Source organism: Bombina bombina, chromosome 4 (assembly GCF_027579735.1).
Source record: "Bombina bombina isolate aBomBom1 chromosome 4, aBomBom1.pri, whole genome shotgun sequence".
Classification (NCBI taxonomy): domain Eukaryota; kingdom Metazoa; phylum Chordata; class Amphibia; order Anura; family Bombinatoridae; genus Bombina; species Bombina bombina.
Genome location: NC_069502.1, coordinates 538,374,626 through 538,397,206, shown reverse-complemented (window position 1 = coordinate 538,397,206; position 22,581 = coordinate 538,374,626). Strand labels below are relative to the sequence as shown.

General features: G+C 42.1%; 1 protein-coding gene across 1 annotated transcript in view; it reads left to right on the top strand.

Moving 5' to 3' along the window:
* Positions 1–22,581, top strand: part of ELOVL4 (ELOVL fatty acid elongase 4) — a 204,933-nt gene that overhangs the window by 115,294 nt on the left and 67,058 nt on the right. The window contains exon 3 of the mRNA XM_053710473.1: positions 11,445–11,525. Coding sequence (XP_053566448.1) covers positions 11,445–11,525 — 81 coding nt within the window. The remainder of the gene's footprint in view (positions 1–11,444; positions 11,526–22,581) is intronic.

The following is a 22,581-nucleotide window of genomic DNA, read 5'->3' as shown; positions in this document are numbered from 1 at the left end:
TCTCTTCTATGGTGGCTTTCTCGGCCACATCTGTCCAGGGGGTTGCCCTTCAGCAGGCCAGATTGGACGATTGTAACAACAGACGCCAGCCTCCTAGGTTGGGGCGCTGTCTGGAATTCCCTGAAGGCTCAGGGATCATGGACTCAGGAGGAGAGTCTCCTTCCAATAAACATTCTGGAATTAAGAGCAGTTCTCAATGCTCTTCTGGCTTGGCCTCAGTTAGCAACTCTGAAGTTCATCAGGTTTCAGTCGGACAACATCACGACTGTGGCTTACATCAACCATCAGGGAGGGACAAGGAGTTCCCTAGCGATGATGGAAGTCTCAAAGATAATTCGCTGGGCAGAGTCTCACTCTTGCCACCTGTCAGAGATCCATATCCCAGGCGTGGAGAACTGGGAGGCGGATTTCCTAAGTCGCCAGACTTTTCACCCGGGGGAGTGGGAACTTCACCCGGAGGTATTTGGCCAACTGCTTCGGCGTTGGGGCAAACCAGATCTGGATCTCATGGCGTCTCGCAAGAACGCCAAGCTTCCTTGTTACGGATCCAGGTCCAGGGACCCGGGAGCGGTTCTGATAGATGCTCTGACAGCACCTTGGGTCTTCAACATGGCTTATGTGTTTCCACCATTCCCGATGCTTCCTCGACTGATTGCCAGGATCAAACAGGAGAGAGCATCAGTGATTTTAATAGCGCCTGCGTGGCCACGCAGGACCTGGTATGCAGATCTAGTGGACATGTCGTCCTGTCCACCATGGTCTCTGCCTCTGAGACAGGACCTTCTGGTTCAGGGTCCCTTCAAACATCCAAATCTAATTTCTCTGAAGCTGACTGCATGGAGATTGAACGCTTGATTCTATCAAAGCGTGGATTCTCGGAGTCAGTGATTGATACCTTAATACAGGCTAGGAAACCTGTTACCAGGAAAATTTACCATAAAATATGGCGTTAATACTTGCATTGGTGCGAATCCAAGAGTTACTCATGGAGTAAGGTTAGGATTCCTAGGATATTGTCTTTTCTACAAGAAGGTTTAGAAAAGGGTTTATCTGCTAGTTCGTTAAAGGGACAGATCTCAGCTCTGTCCATCCTTTTACACAAGCGTCTGTCAGAAGTTCCAGACGTTCAGGCTTTTTGTCAGGCTTTGGCCAGGATTAAGCCTGTGTTTAAAACTGTTGCTCCGCCATGGAGCTTAAACTTAGTTCTTAACGTTTTACAGGGTGTTCCGTTTGAACCCCTTCATTCCATTGATATCAAGCTGTTATCTTGGAAAGTTCTGTTCTTAATGGCTATTTCCTCGGCTCGAAGAGTCTCTGAGTTATCGGCTTTACATTGTGATTCTCCTTATCTGATTTTTCATTCAGACAAGGTAGTTTTGCGTACTAAACCTGGGTTCTTACCTAAGGTAGTCACTAATAGGAATATCAATCAAGAGATTGTTGTTCCTTCATTGTGCCCTAACCCATCCTCAAAGAAGGAACGACTTCTGCACAATCTGGACGTCGTCCGTGCCCTGAAATTTTATTTGCAGGCAACTAAAGATTTTCGACAAACTTCTTCCCTGTTTGTCGTTTATTCTGGACAAAGGAGAGGTCAAAAGGCTTCAGCTACCTCTCTCTCCTTCTGGCTCCGTAGCATAATACGTTTAGCCTATGAGACTGCTGGACAGCAGCCTCCTGAAAGAATTACAGCTCATTCTACCAGAGCTGTGGCTTCCACTTGGGCCTTTAAAAATGAGGCCTCTGTTGAACAGATTTGCAAGGCTGCAACTTGGTCTTCACTTCACACCTTTTCAAAATTTTACAAATTTGACACTTTTGCTTCTTCGGAGGCTGTTTTTGGGAGAAGGGTTCTTCAGACAGTGGTTCCTTCCGTGTAAAGGTCCTGCCTGTCCCTCCCGTCATCCGTGTACTTTTAGCTTTGGTATTGGTATCCCATAAGTAATGGATGACCCGTGGACTGACTACACTTAACAGGAGAAAACATAATTTATGCTTACCTAATAAATTCCTTTCTCCTGTAGTGTAGTCAGTCCACGGCCCGCCCTGTTTTACGGCAGGTCTAAATTTTAAATTAAACTCCAGTCACCACTGCACCCTATAGTTTCTCCTTTCTCGTTTGGTTTCGGTCGAATGACTGGGTATGACGTAGAGGGGAGGAGCTATATAGCAGCTCTGCTTGGGTGATCCTCTTGCACTTCCTGTTAGGGAGGAGATATAATCCCATAAGTAATGGATGACCCGTGGACTGACTACACTACAGGAGAAAGGAATTTATCAGGTAAGCATAAATTATGTTTTCTTATAACAGCATACAGGGTTAAGGGGATGACACGTTAGGACCGCGTCATCTTACACAGTTTTACACAGTACAGCACAGTGTGATTCTGGGAATTCACCAGCTCATAACAATCATGTCATAGTCATAATACGTAAACATCTGCGGAGACAACAAGGTTTCTGAACCATCTTATTGACATTATCTTCTTCTGGGCAAATAGCCAGAGTACATTGACAAGGCCGAACAGCTAAGGAAACTATCATAACATGCACATAATTCCCACTACATAATAACCCAGTATAATAAAGTTAAATCATTCCAAAATGGATGTTAATCATCACAAGATGGCTGCGGGGAACAAGATGGCTGCCGTCAGGTTCATATTACCCCTAACAGTACAGTAAATGAGTAAGAGGAAAATTACAGCTAAACACAATATAGCAAAAATGTTAAAATAGCCTTGGTCCCAAACGGACAGAAAATGGAAAAGTGCTGTGGTCATTAAGGGGTTATAGGGACACTGAACCCAATTTTTTTCTTTTGTGATTCAGATAGAGCATGCAATTTTAAGCAACTTTTTAATTTACTCCTATTATCAATTTTTCTTCGTTCTCTTGCTATCTTTATTTGAAAAAGAAGGCATCTAGGCTTTTTTTGGTTCACACTCTGGAGAGCACTTTTCTCCAACATAGGTGTGTCCGGTCCACGGCGTCATCCTTACTTGTGGGATATTCTCTTCCCCAACAGGAAATGGCAAAGAGCCCAGCAAAGCTGGTCACATGATCCCTCCTAGGCTCCGCCTACCCCAGTCATTCTCTTTGCCGTTGTACAGGCAACATCTCCACGGAGATGGCTTAGAGTTTTTTAGTGTTTAACTGTAGTTTTTATTATTCAATCAAGAGTTTGTTATTTTGAAATAGTGCTGGTATGTACTATTTACTCAGAAACAGAAAAGAGATGAAGATTTCTGTTTGTATGAGGAAAATGATTTTAGCAACCGTCACTAAAATCCATGGCTGTTCCACACAGGACTGTTGAGAGCAATTAACTTCAGTTGGGGGAACAGTGAGCAGTCTCTTGCTGCTTGAGGTATGACACATTCTAACAAGACGATGTAATGCTGGAAGCTGTCATTTTCCCTCTGGGATCCGGTAAGCCATGTTTATTACGATTGTAAATAAGGGCTTCAAAAAGGGCTTATTAAGACTGTAGACTTTTTTTGGGCTAAATCGATTGATTATTAACACATATTTAGCCTTGAGGAATCATTTTATCTGGGTATTTTGATCGGCAGGCACTGTTTTAGACACCTTATTCTTTAGGGGCTTTCCCAAAGCATAGGCAGAGCCTCATTTTCGCGCCGGTGTTGCGCACTTGTTTTTGAGAGGCATGGCATGCAGTCGCATGTGAGAGGAGCTCTGATACTTAGAAAAGACTTTCTGAAGGCGTCATTTGGTATCGTATTCCCCTTGGGGCTTGGTTGGGTCTCAGCAAAGCAGATACCAGGGACTGTAAAGGGGTTAAAGTTCAAAACGGCTCCGGTTCCGTTATTTTAAGGGTTAAAGCTTCCAAATTTGGTGTGCAATACTTTTAAGGCTTTAAGACACTGTGGTGAAAATTTGGTAAATTTTGAACAATTCCTTCATGTTTTTTCGCATTTGCAGTAATAAAGTGTGTTCAGTTTAAAATTTAAAGTGACAGTAACGGTTTTATTTTAAAACGTTTTTTGTACTTGTTATCAAGTTTATGCCTGTTTAACATGTCTGAACTACCAGATAGACTGTGTTCTGAATGTGGGGAAGCCAGAATTCCTATTCATTTAAATAAATGTGATTTATGTGACAATGACAATGATGCCCAAGATGATTCCTCAAGTGAGGGGAGTAAGCATGGTACTGCATCATTCCCTCCTTCGTCTACACGAGTCTTGCCCACTCAGGAGGCCCCTAGTACATCTAGCGCGCCAATACTCCTTACTATGCAACAATTAACGGCTGTAATGGATAATTCTGTCAAAAACATTTTAGCCAAAATGAACACTTATCAGCGTAAGCGCGACTGCTCTGTTTTAGATACTGAAGAGCATGACGACGCTGATATTAATATTTCTGAAGGGCCCCTAACTCAGTCTGATGGGGCCAGGGAGGTTTTGTCTGAGGGAGAAATTACTGATTCAGGGAACATTTCTCAACAAGCTGAACCTGATGTGATTGCATTTAAATTTAAGTTGGAACATCTCCGCATTCTGCTTAAGGAGGTATTATCCACTCTGGATGATTGTGACAAGTTGGTCATCCCAGAGAAACTATGTAAAATGGACAAGTTCCTAGAGGTGCCGGGGCTCCCAGAAGCTTTTCCTATACCCAAGCGGGTGGCGGACATTGTTAATAAAGAATGGGAAAGGCCCGGTATTCCTTTCGTCCCTCCCCCCATATTTAAAATATTGTTTCCTATGGTCGACCCCAGAAAGGACTTATGGCAGACAGTCCCCAAGGTCGAGGGAGCGGTTTCCACTTTAAACAAACGCACCACTATACCCATAGAGGATAGTTGTGCTTTCAAGATCCTATGGATAAAAAATTAGAAGGTTTGCTTAAAAAGATGTTTGTTCAGCAGGGTTACCTTCTACAACCAATTTCATGCATTGTCCCTGTCGCTACAGCCGCATGTTTCTGGTTCGATGAGCTGATAAAGGCGGTCGACAGTGATTCTCCTCCTTATGAGGAGATTATGGACAGAATCAATGCTCTCAAATTGGCTAATTCTTTCACCCTAGACGCCACTTTGCAATTGGCTAGGTTAGCGGCTAAGAATTCTGGGTTTGCTATTGTGGCGCGCAGAGCGCTTTGGTTGAAATCTTGGTCGGCTGATGCGTCTTCCAAGAACAAGCTACTTAACATTCCTTTCAAGGGGAAAACGCTGTTTGGCCCTGACTTGAAAGAGATTATCTCGGATATCACTGGGGGTAAGGGCCACGCCCTTCCTCAGGATCGGCCTTTCAAGGCAAAAAATAAACCTAATTTTCGTCCCTTTCGTAGAAACGGACCAGCCCAAAGTGCTACGTCCTCTAAGCAAGAGGGTAATACTTCTCAAGCCAAGCCAGCTTGGAGACCAATGCAAGGCTGGAACAAGGGAAAGCAGGCCAAGAAACCTGCCACTGCTACCAAGACAGCATGAAATGTTGGCCCCCGATCCGGGACCGGATCTGGTGGGGGGCAGACTCTCTCTCTTCGCTCAGGCTTGGGCAAGAGATGTTCTGGATCCTTGGGTGCTAGAAATAGTCTCCCAAGGTTATCTTCTGGAATTCAAGGGACTTCCCCCAAGGGGGAGGTTCCACAGGTCTCAGTTGTCTTCAGACCACATAAAAAGACAGGCATTCTTACATTGTGTAGAAGACCTGTTAAAAATGGGAGTGATTCATCCCGTTCCATTAAGAGAACAAGGGATGGGGTTCTACTCCAATCTGTTTATAGTTCCCAAAAAAGAGGGAACGTTCAGACCAATCTTAGATCTCAAGATCTTAAACAAGTTTCTCAAGGTTCCATCGTTCAAGATGGAAACCATTCGAACTATTCTTCCTTCCATCCAGGAAGGTCAATTCATGACCACGGTGGATTTAAAGGATGCGTATCTACATATTCCTATCCACAAGGAACATCATCGGTTCCTGAGGTTCGCATTCCTGGACAAACATTACCAGTTCGTGGCGCTTCCTTTCGGATTAGCCACTGCTCCAAGGATTTTCACAAAGGTACTAGGGTCCCTTCTAGCTGTGCTAAGACCAAGGGGCATTGCTGTAGTACCTTACTTGGACGACATTCTGATTCAAGCGTCGTCCCTTCCTCAAGCAAAGGCTCACACGGACATTGTCCTGGCCTTTCTCAGATCTCATGGATGGAAAGTGAACGTGGAAAAGAGTTCTCTATCTCCGTCAACAAGGGTTCCCTTCTTGGGAACAATAATAGACTCCTTAGAAATGAGGATTTTTCTGACAGAGGCCAGAAAAACAAAACTTCTAGACTCTTGTCGGATACTCCATTCCGTTCCTCTTCCTTCCATAGCTCAGTGCATGGAAGTGATCGGGTTGATGGTAGCGGCAATGGACATAGTTCCTTTTGCACGCATTCATCTAAGACCATTACAACTGTGCATGCTCAGTCAGTGGAATGGGGACTATACAGACTTGTCTCCGAAGATACAAGTAAATCAGAGGACCAGAGACTCACTCCGTTGGTGGCTGTCCCTGGACAACCTGTCACGAGGGATGACATTCCGCAGACCAGAGTGGGTCATTGTCACGACCGACGCCAGTCTGATGGGCTGGGGCGCGGTCTGGGGATCCCTGAAAGCTCAGGGTCTTTGGTCTCGGGAAGAATCTCTTCTACCGATAAATATTCTGGAACTGAGAGCGATATTCAATGCTCTCAAGGCTTGGCCTCAGCTTGCGAGGGCCAAGTTCATACGGTTTCAATCAGAAAACATGACAACTGTTGCGTACATCAACCATCAGGGGGGAACAAGGAGTTCCCTGGCGATGGAAGAAGTGACCAAAATCATTCTATGGGCGGAGTCTCACTCCTGCCACCTGTCTGCTATCCACATCCCAGGAGTGGAAAATTGGGAAGCGGATTTTCTGAGTCGTCAGACATTGCATCCGGGGGAGTGGGAACTCCATCCGGAAATCTTTGCCCAAGTCACTCAGCTGTGGGGCATTCCAGACATGGATCTGATGGCCTCTCGTCAGAACTTCAAAGTTCCTTGCTACGGGTCCAGATCCAGGGATCCCAAGGCGGCTCTAGTGGATGCACTAGTAGCACCTTGGACCTTCAAACTAGCTTATGTGTTCCCGCCGTTTCCTCTCATCCCCAGGCTGGTAGCCAGGATCAATCAGGAGAGGGCGTCGGTGATCTTGATAGCTCCTGCGTGGCCACGCAGGACTTGGTACGCAGATCTGGTGAATATGTCATCGGCTCCTCCTTGGAAGCTACCTTTGAGACGAGACCTTCTTGTTCAGGGTCCGTTCGAACATCCGAATCTGGTTTCACTCCAGCTGACTGCTTGGAGATTGAACGCTTGATCTTATCGAAGCGAGGATTCTCAGATTCTGTTATCGATACTCTTGTTCAGGCCAGAAAGCCTGTAACTAGAAAGATTTACCACAAAATTTGGAAAAAATATATCTGTTGGTGTGAATCTAAAGGATTCCCTTGGGACAAGGTTAAGATTCCTAGGATTCTATCCTTCCTTCAAGAAGGATTGGAAAAAGGATTATCTGCAAGTTCCCTGAAGGGACAGATTTCTGCCTTGTCTGTGTTACTTCACAAAAAGCTGGCCGCTGTGCCAGATGTTCAAGCCTTTGTTCAGGCTCTGGTTAGAATTAAGCCTGTTTACAAACCTTTGACTCCTCCTTGGAGTCTCAATTTAGTTCTTTCAGTTCTTCAGGGGGTTCCGTTTGAACCCTTGCATTCCGTTGATATTAAGTTATTATCTTGGAAAGTTTTGTTTTTAGTTGCAATTTCTTCTGCTAGAAGAGTTTCAGAATTATCTGCTCTGCAGTGTTCTCCTCCTTATCTGGTGTTCCATGCAGATAAGGTGGTTTTACGTACTAAGCCTGGTTTTCTTCCAAAAGTTGTTTCTAACAAAAACATTAACCAGGAGATTATCGTACCTTCTCTGTGTCCGAAACCAGTTTCAAAGAAGGAACGTTTGTTGCACAATTTGGATGTTGTTCGCGCTCTAAAATTCTATTTAGATGCTACAAAGGATTTTAGACAAACATCTTCCTTGTTTGTTGTTTATTCTGGTAAAAGGAGAGGTCAAAAAGCAACTTCTACCTCTCTCTCTTTTTGGATTAAAAGCATCATCAGATTGGCTTACGAGACTGCCGGACGGCAGCCTCCCGAAAGAATCACAGCTCATTCCACTAGGGCTGTGGCTTCCACATGGGCCTTCAAGAACGAGGCTTCTGTTGATCAGATATGTAGGGCAGCGACTTGGTCTTCACTGCACACTTTTACCAAATTTTACAAGTTTGATACTTTTGCTTCTTCTGAGGCTATTTTTGGGAGAAAGGTTTTGCAAGCCGTGGTGCCTTCCATTTAGGTGACCTGATTTGCTCCCTCCCTTCATCCGTGTCCTAAAGCTTTGGTATTGGTTCCCACAAGTAAGGATGACGCCGTGGACCGGACACACCTATGTTGGAGAAAACAGAATTTATGTTTACCTGATAAATTACTTTCTCCAACGGTGTGTCCGGTCCACGGCCCGCCCTGGTTTTTTTAATCAGGTCTGATAATTTATTTTCTTTAACTACAGTCACCACGGTACCATATGGTTTCTCCTATGCAAATATTCCTCCTTAACGTCGGTCGAATGACTGGGGTAGGCGGAGCCTAGGAGGGATCATGTGACCAGCTTTGCTGGGCTCTTTGCCATTTCCTGTTGGGGAAGAGAATATCCCACAAGTAAGGATGACGCCGTGGACCGGACACACCGTTGGAGAAAGTAATTTATCAGGTAAACATAAATTCTGTTTTTTATTGGTGGAGGAATTTATCCACCAATCAGAAAGAACAACCCAGGTTGTTCACCAAAAATGGGCCAGCATCTAAACTTACATTCTTGCATTTCAAATAAAGATACCAAGAGAATGAAGAAAATGTGATAATAGGAGTAAATTAGAAAGTTTCTAAAAATTTGATGCTCTATTGGAATCACAATAGAAAAAATTTGGGTTCAGTGTCCCTTTAAGTCAATTCCCCCTCTCCTCGAAAAACTTGACACATTCTTTAAAATCACCAATTTTAAAATTAATAACTCTTATGTTGGAGATATTGGGAGTAGCTATTGACCCTCAACTAGAAACTCAAATTACTAAATTGTGCCCATTTAAGTAAAGCAAAGACTCCCTGAAATACTTAGTTTAATTTAAATAAAGCGTCTTGATTGTCTGATAATTGAATTCCTATTTACCAATTAGAACTACCCTGATGAGAGACCTCTCATCTTGGGCTAGAAAAAAAATCTTTCTTGGCTTAGTAGGATTAATACCATTAAAATGAATGCCTTTCTTTGGCTCTCTTATATATTTTTCTAACTTTCCCCATCCCCTTGAACCATAATTTATATCTCACAAATACAGCAGTTGTTCGGTTCCTTCATATGGAATAGATGCCCTCCTAGGATAAACAAAATAACAATGTCACATTTCACCACCCAAGGTGGTCTGGGTGTTCCTGACATCGATTCCTATAGACGATCTATATTCCTTTAAAGAATTTTAGATTGGAGAATTCACAAAGATCGTAAGAGATGGATTACACTAGAGGAGAACCTAAACCCAAACATTAACCTCTCATCGGCTTGCTGGCACCCAATGGATGGTCAGGTCAACAATCTGATCACACACGAAACTTTAAAAATGTGGGACAACACAATTAGGACAAATCCTTACATTACTTCATTCCCAGGCCCACTAACATCAATTCTTTAACAGTGAATTCTCTATTAAGGAGTTAATTAGAAACACGGATGCTGATTTTGCTCTTCAAGATATTTCTATTTACCACATATTGAGCAATGAGGTGCTATGTACACAAGAACACCTGATTGAGAGAGGTTTCTCATCGGCTAATAATTGCTTTTCTTATAGAAGAGTACACCACTACGTTACTTCTCACCAACACTCAAGAAACTTGACGCGCTCTCTAACCAACTTTGAAAAAATATTTAATTCCACACCCTCTATTAAACATAGTTTATCATATATTCATAAAGTCATCACACAACCACCCCCAGGCAATTTACCACACTCTATCGAAACTTGGGAAAGAGAGCTAGGAGTGATTATTACACCTCAAACAGCTTCTAACATTTTTCATAATCAAAGTCCTTCTCCTCCTCTTCATCCATCCTTGAGATAAACTACAAAATTTTGCATTGTTGATATTTGACTCTTAAAAGAATCAACAAACTTTTCCCCAAAACCAGGAACTGGTGCTGGCGTTGTGGTCATATGGGAAGTAATATGGGACATATGTGGTGGTGCAAATTCTATGTAGAGAGACATAAGAGAAATTGAAGACATTTTTCAGACCCTTCTCCAGTTAGATCCATTGATATGGTTACTTAATAAATCCACTAAATTATCTCAGGCCCACTTTAAACCCTTATTAAAAATGATGATAAATAGTGTCAAGGTTCAAATTGCACAAAACTGGAGATCTACAGTAGTGCCCACCTTAGATTTATGGCGCAGTAAGATAACAAATTTGATTGAACTATAGTAATACAGGTCCTATGTCGGGCAAAAGAGACCAATTTATTGAACGGCAATGCACTTGGGATCAGTATCTAAACAAACTATCACTTAGGGCTAGATTTATGAAGCCCCTACGGCAGCAAGTTCGCACAAGAACTTGCTCGCCGTGATTTATCAAGCAGCGGTCACCAGACCGCTGCTTGATAACGCTCTTCGCCACCTCTAAACTGGCGAAATTCAATCTCCTCGGTTGAGTACGACCGAGGAGATTGACAGCTCCTGCCCGTGCGTGATTGGCTGTGCGCGGTCAGGGGGCGGGATTGCACGCGAGCGCAAAATTGCGCTCGTGTGCAATGCCGAATGCCTGGGTATTTTCGCCCCGCCACAGGCGAGCTGAGGCGTACAGTGGCGCGTATACACGCCCCTGTACGCCTCAGCTTTAATAAATCTAGCCCTTAGAGTCCTCTCATAACCAATGACTTACTAGGACTTCTATTTTTTTTTTTAGTACTCAGACAGGCGTGTTTAATGTATAGTATTACACGGTTGATGTTGAGAAATACTTTGAAGGCACTGAGACACAAAGGTTATATTTATACTAGTTTATTGTAAACTGTAAAAACAAGAATCTAACAAGGATATCTACATATCTGTAATTTGCTATGTATTATATATTCCTTTTTGGTTGGATTCTTGATAAAAAGAACTTGGGGAAAAAAAAAGTTTAGAAAATCTTATTTAAATTAGATGTTATTAAATGTAAGTTTTGTTGCATGCTGTGTTCTGCAGAGCTGCTATTTTAAAACTATGTAAGCTATGGCTTCTCGTTGAACTTATTAATATGACTTTCAATAACCTTAACTGTTAAATAATTTAAATCTAACTTTCTTTATTTTTACACAGCTATTTTTAGGAGCAAAAGCTGCAGGATACAGTTATATATGCCAGAGTGTTGATTATTCTGATGATGTTAATGAAGTCAGAGTAAGTATCCGTGTTTTTGTATGGAAATTGCACATTATTACTTATCTACCCCAACTGTCTATTTTTCTTAAAATAATTGTTTTGCGTTCTGTGTATTAGGTATATTGTGTAGAGCTAGCAAAATCTTAGAAGTTTATAAAAGCCAATGCCACTTGTGTTTGCTTTTTCAGTCTGCTCCTTCACTCACTTGAATGGCTGGCACTATTAACATTTTAGCCGTTCACAACAGCTCTTTAAATGCAGTCTTAAAAGGACATGAAACCCATTTGTTTTCTTTCATAATTCAGATAGAAGTAAATTGGAAGCTTTTTAAAATTCTATTCTCTATCAAATTTGCTATGTTCTCATGTTATTATTTTTTGAAGATATATCTAGATAGGTAACGTAAATAGTGCTGCCATCTAGTGTTCTTGCTAATTTATAACATTGTTGCAAAACTGTTGCCATATAGTGCTGCAGACACGTGCACACTCCTGAACTTACCTCACTGCTTTTCAACAAAGGATAACAAGAAAACAAAGAATATTTTAAAATAGAAGTAGTGGGAATATCACTCCTAGAGAGCAGGAGGAGGCAAAGAGCACCACAGCAAAGCTGTTAAATGTCACTCCCCTACCCATAATTCCCAGTTATGCGACCAAAGGGAAATGGTGTAGAGTTGCCTGAGGTTTAGTAAAAAAATAAGTCTTAATTAAGGGTGGGGTAGTGGACTCTCCTATCCGTAAAGAAAGAAAGTTATCACGTAAGCATAAATGTTGTTTTCTTAAGATATGGAGAGTCCACAACGTCATTCAATTACTAGTGGAAACCAAATACCCAAGCTAGAGAACAAGGAATGAATAGGGAGGGAGAACAAGACAGGCAGACCTAAACGGAAGGCACCACCGCTTCAAGAACCTTTCTCCCTAAAAGAAGCCTCAGCCGAGACAAAGTATCAAATTTATAACATTTTAAAAAAATATGCAGTGAGGACTAAGTTGCAGCTTTGCAAATCTGTTCCACAGAAGCTTAATTTCTGAAAGCCAACGACTGTCCCGCAGTCTTAAAAGCGAAACGAATTATACTTCTCAACCAGAGAGAAAAGTAGCAGTAGTCTTTTGACCCTTACGCTTTTCTGAGAAACAAACAAACCGAGCAGAAGACTGGTGAAAATCCTAGTCGCCTGAAGGTAGAATTTTAGAGCACCCACAACATCCAAGTTGTACAACAGACGTTCTTTATGAGAAGAAGGATTGGGAAAGAGAGAAGGAACAACAATATCCTGATTAAAATTTCTAACTGAAACCACTTTAGGGAGAAACCCCAATTTAGTACGAAGAACCACCTTATCCACATGAAAGATAAGGTAAAGCTAATCACACTGCAAAGCCAAGAGTTCTGAAACTCCCCTAGCAGAAGAGATGGCAATAAGAAAACAAAACCTTCCAAGATAACTTAAAGTGGATGTAAATTTTTTACATATTGACCCTCAAAATCAGTTTTTATGGACTCCATTATCAATACCGCATATTTTTTTTTTATATCTACAGAACATATAAATTAATAATTACGTTACTAACTTTGCTCCGTTTTCATGCTCCGCTCCTCCCATCCATAACTTCCTTTATTTTCAGCGTATAACGACTAGAGCGGTCCCGCCCGCTCTGACGTATCACTCTTGCGCGTTCACGACGGCTACAGTTTGTGCGCATGCGTTTGTAATTGAGTGCCGAATATGTTTGTTATTGATTTTCCATTTCAAACAGTTTGCGGCGCAGCATTGATACTTACTTGCAGGTCCTGTGAAATACACTGAGGTTGTGAATGCGGGCTTTATATGCCCATGCTTAGAGCGTGTGCGCGCATCGCTTAGAAATACAGCTCAAGTGGTTATACACATGCGCATATAAAAGACGCATGCGCAGAGATTTAAAATGACGTTATGAAAAGGGGGCTGGACGCCACGGGGTACGCCACATTATTAGTTTAGGGAAATGTCAATCAATGTTAAGAAAGCGGAACAAAATGGCGGGCGGAGGGAGAAATCAAGACTTTGGGAGTTATATAGGTATATAAATAGGTATTATATGACGTTTGCAGTAAATTCATGAATTAAAGTTATGCTATTCTTTTATGATGAAACGTTTGTGAATGTCGAGTATCGGTGAGTTTACATGCACTTTAATATCTTTGGAATGCATAGGCTCAAACGGAGCCTGCTGCAAAACTTTAAGAACAATGTTAAGACTCCAAGGAGGAGTAACAGGTTTAAACACAGGCCTGATTCTGATCAGGGCCTGACAAAAAGATTGAACATCTGGCACCCGCCAGACACTTATGAAACAAAATAGATAAAACAGAAATCTGACCAGGCTTGCTTATCACTAGATCTACATACCAGATCCTGCAAGACCATGCAGGAGCTATTAGAATTACCAACACTCTCTCCTGTTTGATACGAGCATAGACTCGTGGAAGGAGTGCAAACGGCAGAAACAGGTATGCTAGACCGAAATCCCAAGGAACTGCCAGAGCACTTATCAGAGCGGCCTGCGGATCTCTTAAAGGGACACTGTACCCAAATTTTTTCTTTCGTGATTCAGATTGAGCATGCAATTTTAAGCAACTTTCTAATTTACTCCTATTATCAATTTTTCTTCGTTCTCTTGCTATCATTATTTGAAAAAGAAGGCATCTAAGCTTTTTTTGGTTTCAGGACTCTGGACAGCACTTTTTTATTGGTGGATGAATTTATCCACCAATCAGCAAGGACAACCCAGGTTGTTCACCAAAAATGGGCCGGCATCTAAACTTACATTCTTGCGTTTCAAATAAAGATACCAAGAGAATGAAGAAAATTTGATAATAGGAGTAAATTAGAAAGTTGCTTAAAATTTCATGCTCTATCTGAATCACAAAAGAAAATTTTTGGGTACAGTGTCCCTTTAACCTTGAGCCGTACCTTGAAAACTTGACGTTCTGCGAGACGCCATCAGATCCATCAGAAACTTGTTGAGACACTTTAGGTCTAGAATAGGTCGAAAAGTTCCCTCATTTTTGGGAACCACGAACAGATTTAAATAGAATCCTAGACCCCGTTCCCTTACTGTAACTGGAACTACTACTCGCAGGGAGAAAGGTCCTGAACGCAGTTCAGGAATGCCTCTGTTTCTCTTGTTAAGTGTATCCAGTCCACGGATCATCCATTACTTATGGAATATATTCTCCTTCCCAACAGGAAGTTGCAAGAGTCCACCCACAGCAAAGCTGCTATATAGCTCCTCCCCTAACTGCTATATTCAGTCATTCTCTTGCAAGCCTCAACATAGATAGGAGGTCGTGAGAGTCTGTGGTGATTTATACTTAGTTTATTCTTCAATCAAAAGTTTGTTATTTTTAAATGGCACCTGAGTGTGCTGTTTATCTCAGGCAGTATTTGGAAGAAGAATCTGCCTGCGTTTTTCTATGATCTTAGCAGACGTAACTGAGATCCATTTGCTGTTCTCACACATTCTGAGGAGTGAGGTACTTCAGAGGGTGAATGGCGTGCAGGTTTTCCTGCAGATAAGGTATGTGCAGTAAAATATTTTTCTAGGAATGGAATTGACTAAGAAAATACTGCTGATACCGAAGTAATGTAAGTAAAGCCTTAAATGCAGCGATAGCGACTGGTATCAGGCTTATTAATAGAGATACATACTCTTATAAAAATGTGTTTTAAAACGTTTGCTGGCATGTTTAATCGTTTTTTAACGTACATTGGTGATAACACTGTAATGTTGGTATAGCCTTAAATGCAGTAAAAGCGACTGGTATCAGGCTTATTAATAGAGATACATACTCTTGTAAAACTGTGTTTTAAAACGTTTGCTGGCATGTTTAATCGTTTTTTAACATATGTTTGGTGATAAAACTTATTGGGGCCTAAGTTTTTTCCACATGGCTGGCTTAAATTTTGCATAGAAACAGTTAACTGAAGCTTCCCACTGTTGTAATATGAGTGGGAGGGGCCTAATTTAGCCCTTTTTTGCGCAGTTAAAATTACAAAATGAATTATCCAGATTCCCTCAGCAGTCCCATGAATACTACAGGACATTTCTAAAGGGCTAAAAAGACTTCCAAAATCGTTTATAGGGAAGGTAATCCACAGCTCTGCTGTGGCAGTTTTGTTTGTCTGTTTTTAAAAACGTCTTATGTCGTTTTTTTTATCTGTTTTTTTGCATTAAGGGGTTAATCATCCATTTGCAAGTGGGTGCAATGCTCTGTTACCTTATTACATGTACTGTAAAAATTTTGTTTGTTTTACTGCCTTTTTTCACTGTTTTTCAAATTTTGACAAAATTTGTTTCTCTTAAAGGCACAGTAACGTTTTATATATTTGCTTGTTAACTTGATTTGAAGTGTTTTCCAAGCTTATTAGTCTCATTATTAGTCTGTTCTAACATGTCTGACATAGAGGAAGCTCTGTGTTCATTATGTTTTAAAGCCATGGTGGAACCCCATCTTAGAATGTGTACCAGATGTACTGATTTCATGTTAAACAATAAAGATAATTTTTTGTCTTTAAAAACATTATCACCAGAGGATTCTGTCGTGGGGGTAGTTATGCCGACTAACTCTCCCCACGTGTCAGACCTTTTGACTCCCGCTTTAGGGACTCGCGCTCAAATGGCGCCAAGTACATCAAGGGCACCCATAGCGTTTATTTTACCAGGGGATTCTGTCGAGGGGAAAGTTATGCCGATTAACTCTCCCCACGTGTCAGACCCTTCGACTCCCGCTTCAGGGACTCACGCTCAAATAGCGCCAAGTACATCAAGGGCGTCCATAGCGTTTATTTTACAAGACATGGCAAAGGTGGTGAATAATACTCTGGCAGCAGTATTAGTCAGACTACCTGAAATTAAAGGAAAGCAGATAGCTCTGGGGGTAGATACAGAGCATACAGACGCTTTAAGAACCATGTATGATACTACCTCACAATATGCTTAGTCTGTGGGTGATTTTTTTGACCCAGGGAAGATGATTTAACCTGATTCTGATATTTCTACATTTAAATTTTATGCTTGAGAACCTCCACTTGTTGCTCAGGGAGGCTTTGGCTGCTCTGAATGAATGTGTACAATCGCAGGGCCAGAGAAATTGTGTAGACTGGATAAATAATATGCAGTGCCGGTGTGTACTGATGTTTTTCCAATACCTAAAGAGGTTTACTAAAAAATTTTTTTTTTTTTAAGGAATGGGATAGACCAGGTGTGCCGTTCTCTTCCTCTCCTATTTTTTAGAAGAATGTTTTCTAATAGTTACCACCACACGGGACTTCTGGCAGACAGTTCCTAAGGTGGAGAGAAGAGTTTCTACTCTAGCTAAGCGTACCACTACCTCTGGCGAGGACAGTTGTGCTTTTTAGATCCAATGGATAAAAAATGTTTATTTAACAGGGTTTTATCCTGCAGCCCCTTGCATACATTGCTTCTGTCACTGCTGCTGCTGCGTTCTGGGTTGAGTCTCTTGATGAGGCTTTACAGTTAGCGACTCCATTGGATGAATATATTTGACAAGCTTATTCTAGCCAATTCCTTGTTTTCTGATGCCTTTGTTCATTTGACTAGACTAACGGCTAAGAATTCTGTTTTTTACTATAATGCTTTATATCATGGTCAGCTGTCGTGACTTTAATAAATAAGCTACTTAACTTCCCTTCAAGGGGCAGACCCTATTCCGGCCTGGTTTGAAGGAGATTATTGCTTATATCACTGGAGGAAAAGGTCATACCCTTCCTCAGGATAGGAATCAAGGGCCAAAAAGGTCTAATTTTCGTGCCTTTTAAAACTTCAGGGCAGGTGTGGCATCCACTTCCTCTAAGGCAAAACAAGAGAGAATTTTTGCTCAGTCCAAGGTGGTCTGGAGACATTTGGACCTGGAACAAAGATAAGCAGGCCAAGGAGCCTGCTGCTGCCTCTAAGGCAGCATGAAGGAACGGACCCCTATCCGGTAACGGATCCTATAGGGGGCAGACTTTCATTCTTCGCCCGGGCGTGAGCAAGAGATGCCCAGGATCCCTAGGCATTGGAATTTATATCCCAGAGATATCTTCTGGATTTCAAAGATTCCCCCCCAAAAAAAGGGGAGATTTCGCCTTTCACAATTATCTGCAAACCAGATAAAGAAGGAGGCATTCTTACATTGTGTATGAGATCCATCCAGTTCCAAGAGAGGAACAGGGACAGAGTTTTTACTCAAATCTGTTTGTGGTTCCCAAGGTGAGGGAACCTTCAGACCTATTTTGGATCTAAAGATCTTAAACAAATTCCTCAGAATTCCGTCATTTAAGATGGAAACTATTCGTACCATCTTAACTATGATCCAGGAGAGTCAATAGAGGACTACAATGGATTTGAAGGATGCTTATCCTCACATTGTGATGCATAAAGATCACCTTCGTTTTTCAGGTTTGCCTTTCTAGACAGGCATTACCAGTTTGTAGCTCTTTCCTTTGGGATATCTACAGCCCCAAGAATCTTTATGGAGGTTCTGGGGTCGCTTTGGCGGTCCTTAGGCCGCGGGGCATAGAAGTGGCCCCTTAGTTAGACGACATCCTGATACAGGCGTCAAACATCCAAATTGCCAAGTCTCATACGGACGTAGTACTGGCATTTCTGAGATCACATGGGTGGAAAGTGAACAAGGAAAGAGTTCTCTATCCCCAATCTCAAGGGTTTCCCTCCTAGGGACTCTGATAGATTCTGTAGAAATGAAAATTTACCTGACGGAGTCCAGGTTGTCAAAGTTTCTAAATTTCTGCCGTGTTTTTCATCCCATCCGCGCCCTTCTGTGGCTCAGTACATGAATGAAATAGGCTTAATAGGTAGCGGCAAGGGACATAGTACCGTTTGCACGTCTACATTTCAGACCGCTGCAACTATGCATGCTCAGTCAGAGGAACGGGGATTACACAGATTTGTCCCCCTGTTGAACCTGGACCAAGAGACCAGAGATTCTCTTCTCTGGTGACTATGTCGGGTCCATCTGTCCAAGGGTATGACCTTCCGCAGGTCAGATGGGACAATTGTTACAATGGATGCCAGCCTTTTAGGTTGGGATGCAGTCTGGAACTCCCTGAAAGCTCAGGGATAGTGGACTTAGGAGGAGACCCTCCTTCTAATAAATATTCTGGGAGTGATATTCCATGCTCTTCAGACTTGGCCTCAGTTAGCAACTCTGAGGTACATCATACTCAGTCGGACAATATACACGACTGTGGCTTACATCAGCCATCAAGGGGGAACAGAAGTTCCCTAGCGATGTTAGAAGTCTTACAATAATTCACTGGACAGAGACTCACTCTTGTCTATCAGCTATCCATATCCCAGGTGTTGAGAACTGGGAGGTGGATTTTCTAAGTCAGACTTTTCTTCCGGGGGAGTGGGATTTCCTCCGGAGGTCAAGACCAAGCAGGAGAGGGCTTTGGTGTTTTTGACAGCGCCTGCGTAGCCACGCAGGACCTGGTATGCAGATCTGGTGGACATGTCATCCTTTCCATCACGGTCTCTGCTTCTGAGACAGGTCCCTCTACCTCAGGGTCCTTTCAACCATCTAAATAGAATCAATCTGAGATGGACTGCCTGGAGACTGAACGCTTGATGTCATCAAAGCATGGCTTCTCCGAGTCAGTCATTGATACCTTAATACAGACATGAAAGCCTGTCTCTAGGAAAATTGAACATAGATATGGTGTAAATATCTGATTGTTATGAATCCAAGGGTTACTCATGGAGTAAAGCCTGGATTCCCAGGATATTATCTTTTCTCCAAGATGTTTTTGAGAAAAGGGTTGTCAGCTAATTCCTTAAAAGGGACAGATTTTTACTCTGTCTATTTTTTTGCACCAGCGTCTGGCAGGTATTCTAGACGTTCAGGCATTTGGTCAGGCTTTGGTTAGATCCAAGCCTGTGTTTAAAACTGTTGCTCCACCATGGAGCTTAAACCTGGTTCTTAAGGCTCTTCAAGAAGTTCCGTTTGAACCTTTTTTGTTCCATAGATATCAATCTTTATCTTGGAAAGTTCCTTTTGGGTAGCTATTTCCTCGACTTGTAGAGTCTCCAAGTTATCTGTGTTACAATGTGATTCTCCTTATCTGGTCCTTCGTACGGATAAGGTAGTCCTGCGTACCAACCTGGGTTTTTTCCTAAGGTGGTTTTCCTTGAGTGAACATCACTCAAGAGATAGTTGTTCCATGCTTGTATCCTAATCCTTCCTCAAAGAAGGAACGTCTATTACACAATATTGGACGTGGTTTGTGCTGTAAAGTTTTACTTACAAGTTACTACAGTTTTCATCAAACGTTCACCTTGTTTGTTGTCTATTCTGGACAGAGGAGAGGTCAAAAGACTTCAGCAGCCTCTCTGTCTTTTTGGTTAAAAAGCATAATTCATTTAGCTTATGAGACTGCTGGGCAGCAGCCTCCTGAAGGGATTGCAGCTCATTCTACTAGAGCTGTGGTTTTCACTTGGGCCTTTTTTAAATGTGGCTTCTGTTGAACAGATTTACAAGACGGAGTCTTGGTCTGCGCTTCATACTTTTTCAAATTTAACAAATTTGATACCTTGCTTCTTCGGAGGCTATTTTTGGGAGAAAGGATTTTTTTTTTTTTTTTTTTTTTTACAGGCAGTGGTAACGTCCGTTTAAGTACCTGCCTTGTCCCTCCCATCATCCGTGTACTTTAGCTTTGGTATTGGTATTCCATAAGTAATGGATGATCCGTGGACTGGATACACTTAACAAGAGAAAACATAATTTATGCTTACCTGATAAATTTATTTCTCTTGTAGTGTATCCAGTCCACGGCCCGCCCTGTCACTTTAAGGCAGGTATTTTTTTCATTTGAACTACAGTCACCACTGCACCCTATGGTTTTTCCTTTCTCTGCATGTTTTCGGTCGAATGACTGAATATGGCAGTTAGGGGAGGAGCTATATAGCAGCTTTGCTGTGGGTGGACTCTTGCAACTTCCTGTTGGGAAGGAGAATATATTCCATAAGTAATGGATGATCCGTGGACTGGATACACTACAAGAGAAATAAATTTATCAGGTAAGCATAAATTATGTTTTTTATCTGGTTTGCAGATAATCTTGAGAGGTGGAATCTGCCCCTGGAAGGGGAAATGAGATACTATGTCCACAGTCCACATGTCCACAGTCCAAGGATCTGGGACATCTCGTATCCATGCTAAATAAAACGGAGAAGTCTGTCCCCCACTTGATCCGATCCCGGACCAGGGACAGACCCTTCATGCTGACTTAGACTCAGCTGCAGGATTCTTTGGTTGCTTCCCCTTGCTCCAAGACTGACCTGGTTTCCAAGAAAACTTGGACTGTTACTGCTTGGAAGAGGGAGAGGAAGACTTTCCTTAGAAATTACTTTGACATCCTTTAGGTCTGTTCTTCTTGTCTTGTGGTATAAAAGTCCCTTTTCCACCTGAAATATCACAAATTAAGTCTATCAGATCAGGTCAAAACCAGGTTTTACCATTGAAAGGAAGAGCCAGAAGCTTGGATTTAGAGGTGACCTCAGCTGACCAAGATTTTAGCCACAACACCCTGCTGGCTAGGACTGTGAAGCCAGGCATCTTGGCTCCCAGTCTAATAACCTGCGAGTTAGCTTTAGAAGAAAAAAAGAGGAATTGGCTAGTTTGAGAGCCTAATCATATCTTGTATCTCCTCCAACAGATTTTCTACTAAAATTGATTCAGACAAGGCGTCACACCAATAATAAGCCGCACTTGCTACAGTGGCAATACAAACTGCAGATTGCCATTGAAGACCTTGATTAACATACATCTGCTTCAAATAAGCCTCCAGCTTTTTATCCTAGCTATCCTCTAGAAGGATCGTAGTTCTCTTAGACAGAGTAGAAATAGCCCCTTCTACTTTAGGCACCAAGCGCCATGAATCTTTAATGGATTCGGCAACAGGAAACGTTTTTTAAAAAAGGCAGGGAGAAAAGGTATCCCTGGCTTCTACCATTCCTGTGAAAAAATCTCAATCGCACGATCGGGAACAGGAAACACTTCCACAGAGGAAGGAACATCATTGTATTTAATAAATTTACAAGATTTACGACAGAAGTATGGAAGTTGTCCAAAGTAGCCAAAACCTCCTCTAACAGTACACAAAGATGTTCAAGCTTAAATCTGAAGTCTACTTCAGTATCAGATGAAGGAATTATACTGTTCGAATCTGAGATTTCACCTTCAGAGGCTACCTACGTATCCTCCTCATCAGACTTATGAGGGAAGGCAACCTGCGTAGCAGTAGGTGGAACAGAAACCTACTATCTGAATGTCTAATTATGCTCTTGCGTTTTTCCTCAGCATAGGAAAAAACAGATAATGGCGCAGATACCGCAGAAGATATCTGGGAAACCAAATCTGCAGGCAAATAACTCCTCCAAGAGGCTGAGAGGAACTGCAGAGCACTGTATGTGATGTCATTGAGGCTTGGGACGTTTGGGGAGCAAGCTGTGGTATTGCCTGAACAGCATCATCCTGAGAGACATTAGGGACATAGGGCCAGAATAGGGAATCAAGCCCCTATGGTATTAAAGCAGTAGCAAACAAAACCATTTTTAGAAATATAAAATTTTCCAAAAGACTACTGTCCCTTTAAGACAAGACTTTGGTAACTCAGCTCAAAGTATGGTATCCGTTTAATTCCCACACAGAAATAAAACAACTCAGACCTCTACAGCTCAGCAAAAACTGAGGAGCCCTACCCCCCAAGGCAGAACATAGTGCGATCTGCGATCTTATCGCAGAAACTGGAGCCTGTCTGCAGAAAAAGAACAGCCAGGTCCGTTAAGCATAGAATTTTCTTCAACAGGATTTTTTTTTTCTGGCCAGTGCAATGCTTTCAAAATGACAACCGGTACATTTTTTGTGCAGTATTTTGAAATTATTGGCTAATGGCTGCTCTGCTCCTGAAATTGATACATTTTAGAGGCAAGATTAATGTTACTTTAACCCGCCAGAACTCTGTGACTGTCTGCGACTGCGAGGTAACTGGTAAGTGTAGAAG